This window comes from Rhodamnia argentea, chromosome 10 (assembly GCF_020921035.1).
Source record: "Rhodamnia argentea isolate NSW1041297 chromosome 10, ASM2092103v1, whole genome shotgun sequence".
Classification (NCBI taxonomy): domain Eukaryota; kingdom Viridiplantae; phylum Streptophyta; class Magnoliopsida; order Myrtales; family Myrtaceae; genus Rhodamnia; species Rhodamnia argentea.
Genome location: NC_063159.1, coordinates 4,644,785 through 4,649,644, shown reverse-complemented (window position 1 = coordinate 4,649,644; position 4,860 = coordinate 4,644,785). Strand labels below are relative to the sequence as shown.

At 46.1% G+C, this 4,860-nt stretch overlaps 1 protein-coding gene across 1 annotated transcript; it reads right to left on the bottom strand.

Moving 5' to 3' along the window:
- Window positions 1–410: 410 nt before the first annotated feature.
- LOC115745783 (glycerol-3-phosphate 2-O-acyltransferase 6) lies at window positions 411–3,179 on the bottom strand. The gene is made up of 2 exons (XM_030681377.2): window positions 2,480–3,179; window positions 411–1,547 (listed from the first exon to the last, which is right to left on the bottom strand). The coding sequence occupies exons 1-2, from the start codon at window positions 3,107–3,109 to the stop codon at window positions 648–650; spliced, it is 1,530 nt and encodes a 509-aa protein (XP_030537237.1). The 5' UTR covers window positions 3,110–3,179; the 3' UTR covers window positions 411–647.
- Window positions 3,180–4,860: the final 1,681 nt, after the last annotated feature.

Below are 4,860 nucleotides of genomic sequence, written 5' to 3'. Positions count from 1 at the left end.
GTAATGCCTTCCCTACAAATGTGAAAACAAAAGCCATAAAAAAAAAAAAAAATCCCGCTAGCATGACAGTATTACGATGGAATGCTATACATAAGATTAGAAATGGGTCCATCCATGATTGCTATATTATTTTTTCGCTATTCATAACACTTGCGGTTGAAATTGCACCGTTATACTGTTACATTATCAAATTCTCAAATCTAAAAAAAAAAAAAATATGACAAAAAAAAATGTCTCACATTTGTCTGGCCAGCTTATTACATCATATTGACTATGCCCTTGCTGCTTTTCCATTGGTTGTGTAACTCCTGTTCTAATTAAGCTTAAAATCAAGAAATTATGAAAGCGTATAGTAGAAGTTAGTCCTTTATTCCACGTCAACCATACAATCGATACGTAAAGTATTTTTATCCAAGGAAATTGGCATACAATTAAAATGACCTTGGTATAAAATAGGTGAAGCAATATACACGAGCGTAGATTGAATTTTATGACAACTGTGAAGTGATCACTACAATTACCATTATTTGCTCTCTCTCTCTCTTTTTTTTTTTTTTTGTCCATGAACTTTAATTAATCCAAACACATGGAGAGAACAAGGTGCAAATCATGGGATTCTTTCATCCCTAACCCATCTCCAAATTTACTCATTGTTTGCCCGGCTTCTTCTCCTCATTCTCCTTCTGTTTCTCCTTCGACGGGACGCGGCCGTCGGTCCCGGCGAGCACAGCGTACTTGTCCTTCCTAGTGAAGTTGGTGCACTCGAACCCTAACGTCCCTGCCAGGACCCTCTGTATGTAGTTCGCCACCTCGATCGCCGACTTGCCGCCCGCGCACGTGAGTTCCTGCGGCAGTTGGTTCAGGAACGTGATCTCGTAAGTCGGCATCGGGTTCATGAACACGAAGTAGGGGTCGAAGAACTTGTGCCCCCTCACGGTGGTCCCGTGGAACACGGTCTGCTTTGCATTGATCGCGATGGGGACGATCCGGTCAGTGAGCTCAGCGAAAAGTGCACTGAACCGGAGCAGGAAGGGCTCACGGCACGTGGTCCCCTCAGGGCAGATGATGAGGTCGCCCTCCTCGAGGAGGTGCCGGATGTTCTGGGCGTCCCTGTCGCGCTCGCGGGACAGCGCGACAGCCTTGATTGGGGAGATGATCTCGGTGAACTTGCTGATGCTGTAGGTGACGCAGCTGATCTTGCGGCCGAGGGCGACGGCAGTGACGACGGGGTCGAGGACCGTGCGGTGGTTGCAGATGAAGAGGACGCCGGGGTGGCCCGGCTTGGGGGGCGGGGGTGGATTGCCCTTGATGACGAGTTTGATGCCAAGGAGGCAGTAGTTGTAGCGGGCAATGCGCTCTGGCAAGGGGATGTTGGTATAGACGCGGAGGATGGCGAGGAGGACGCCAATCGGAAGCCACAAGAAGGTGAGAAGGGCGATTACCGGCGTCGGCCGCTGGACAAGGCGGCCGTCATGGAAGATGACGGGGCTCAAGAGCTTGGTCCGTGGGAGCGGGTCACACTTGATTCTGGGCACCATGTATGCTTCCTGTCGTGCACCAAATTGTCATTACAAAGATGTTATCAGATTATCGTACTCCAATATTCAGTTGCAATAACTAAACCCTAAACGCTGAAGAAAATTAAGATATTATATATATATATATATATATATATATATATATATATATATATATTCAAATACTAATACCATGATGGACTTTATAATCATAAAGCAGTAATTAAGTTGAACCCACATGTTGCACGCAAATAGTATCAATGGACCACGTCTAAGGAATGACTTTAAAAAGTCATAAATCCTAGTAACTTCATTTGCCTTTCTGGGTGCACAACATTTATAGCTGCAACCATATTGAGTAGATCAAGCTAACTATAATTTGAAAGATTACGCGGAACGTAAGCCACCCATATATCATAAAATAAAGAAAATTTTCTTAGAAACTCTGCCATTTAAAGTATCTTTTTTTTTTCCCATGCCTTTCCTTTTTGAAATCGACCGAGCTTACCATGTCCACAATAAAACTCCGCCCTAAACCGTCATGCAAGCATATTTCTAACGAGTTCCATATGTTCACCATCTTAATCATGTAGTAAGTCTCTTTGGCCAAATAACGAACTTCCATCGGCATGGAATCAAAGTGGCAAAAGAGCTCGACAAGATCATGTGATTTAGACATTTAATATTAGTCATATAATAAGGTTGGAAGCTTGTCCTTCGGGATTGCCTCTTTATTATGCATGCATGCATGCAGTTTGGGAGGGAGAAGAATCACGAGGACGAAAGGGATTTAAAGCCGCTGTACATCGCGCTCACCAAACACGGCAATACATTGGAAAGGAGAAACGTAAATGCAAAAGCTTCACGATCGTACCCCCTAAATCAGGTTTAAGGAACAGCTCAAAAGCTTCAGAATTCAAACCTCTTCGAAGTCCTATAATGCAAAAAAAGATGGGACAAACCTTGCAAATGGACATGAACTCGTGGTCACTCTTGCTATCTCCGAGCCCTAAATCCGGCACGCTCATGCCGAACTCCTTCAGGACGGCTTCTCTCTTGTGCTCGCCGACAAGGATCCCGGGCTTCCTGACGAACCCGGTCGCGCGGCCCGATCTGGAGACTTCCAATTCCGTCCCCAGAACCTTGTCGGCCCCTAAGAACATCTTGGCGAAATGCTCCACCATGACCCTGGGGCTCGCCGTGACGATGTACCGCCTCCCGAAGGAGCTGAACACCCTCCAAGCCTCGGGGTGGACGTCGTCCGCATAGAACCTGGGCAGCACCGACCGGGACACGAACTCGACGTCCCGGATTTTCAGCCCGGCTACCGAGATGAAGATCAGGGTCCTTATCGCAATCGTCTCGGAGACGAAGGCGTAGGTGAAGTACACGAGGGGGACGGACAGCAGGAGGACGAGCGCCCTTGCGAGGCTCCCGGCCTCAAGGGCCACGAGCATGTAGTAAGGGAAGGCGCTCCGCGACACGAGCAGCGTGCCGTCTAGGTCGGAGGCCACCGTCTGGCTCGACCGCCCCTCGGAGCTGCATTTCGCGATCGGCTCGAACCGCCAGTCCCAATGAGCCCCCATCACCATCGTCAAACTCCTTCTCTCTCCAATCACTCAACGTATCTCCCTTTGAGCGGTTAGAGAGAGAGAGGGAGAGGGAGTTGGTGGGGGGTTTAAAAGGGCTTGAAGGAGGAGGGGAATGCCTTTGGTGGTGTGGAGAGTGGGGGTCCGATGGTGGTTGAGGGGGAGACAGCAACGCCCTAACCCTTCTCTCATTCAATTGGCCACCTTTTTTAGTTTTTGGGCGCCGGCCACATGGCCTGATGGCTCGGCTCGGCTCGGCTACTTGAGCATGGCTTCTCGCTCGAGCTGGATCTCGGGCAGCCATGTCTTTTTGGTCTCCACCCTTTTGAGGTTTCGCTTGTTCTTGCCAAGGTTACTTCATAAGAACGAAGAAAGAAAGTTTTACTTCCGTTCGAGAGAGGTGCTGGGGCTTTCCCCTTGTTTCGTATGCACAGCAGGTGCAGTCAACCAAATGATATGGAGTAATATTAGGTAACACATGCACAAGTAACCGCATAAAGTCTATTCAAAGGTGCAGTCCATTTCACGGAAGGCCAAAACTGCTAGGGAGATACGCTGCAGAAGCCCGATACCTTCACTCAAAGAGATCACTAAGAGAGAGTGTAAGTCCAAGCCCATCAACATATCTAATCGGACTCGATATTAGGTTTGCTATCCCCGATTTAAGGTATTCTTCTACATCAATATGCCTCAACTTGAATTTTCACTTTGTTGCATTGTCATGACCACAACGACAACATCGCCTAAATTTATCCATGTTCACTTTTTCCAAACCGAAACAATTTGGACCATGTTGCTACGCCACAACGCCCACCTTCACCCAGGCCTTTTTTGCCAAATCGAACCATGAAGACTGATTAGAAACTGCGTCGTCACCAAATAGCGATGCACATTAAGAGTGTGTCACCAATCAATCATTGGCTCTGAGACCATTAGGTGGGAGCGTGAAATGAAAACCCAATAAACTGGGGAGATCACCAAGAAGGAGCTAATGTTCGAGTCTATTAATATATTCAATCGAACCTACATTCATTCAAAAGTTTAATCTAATGGAGGTGAGTATGATAGCAAGGAGTTTTGTGCAGATAATGAAATCGGGATAACAAGAACAGTTTCTAACAAACCAAGGCCAAAGTTGTTAAGATGATGAACAAATTTTGAACAAGCGTACAAGAAGTATGGAGATGCACGAAGGATTACCCAAGACGATTTCGACATATGTAGTTAATAAAGCAGTATACCCGATCAGCAGAGGAACTTCAATTCCACTTGATTTCAAGCTACCATAAGGAGAATGGATAAGAAAGAAGGTGTTTACATTATTTTCTAAAAGAACTTACACGTACATTTCAACAATCTCTCGCTCACATGAGAGTTCGGTGTTAGATCTGCTCTCCCTTTATTCGGGTATCATTCTATACTAACATGTCTCAACTTGAGTATTCACTTTGTTGTCTTATAAGGACTGCAACAATAATAACGTCCACCTTCATCCTTGGTCTCTTTCTCCAAACTGGATCATAAAGTCTATAATCCGAGCCACATTGCTAATAATACCCACCTTCACCCCGTGTCTCTTTCTTGAGACCTAACCATGAAGGCTTCTCGGAAACCACCTTGGTCACGAGGTTCCTTCTTTTAAATATGCACTAAAGATCGATAAACATTTGAAGAGGGCCACCAATCAACCATCAACTTTGATACTATTTATCGAAGATATTCTCAACAGAAGCTCGATACTTTTTCATCTACGA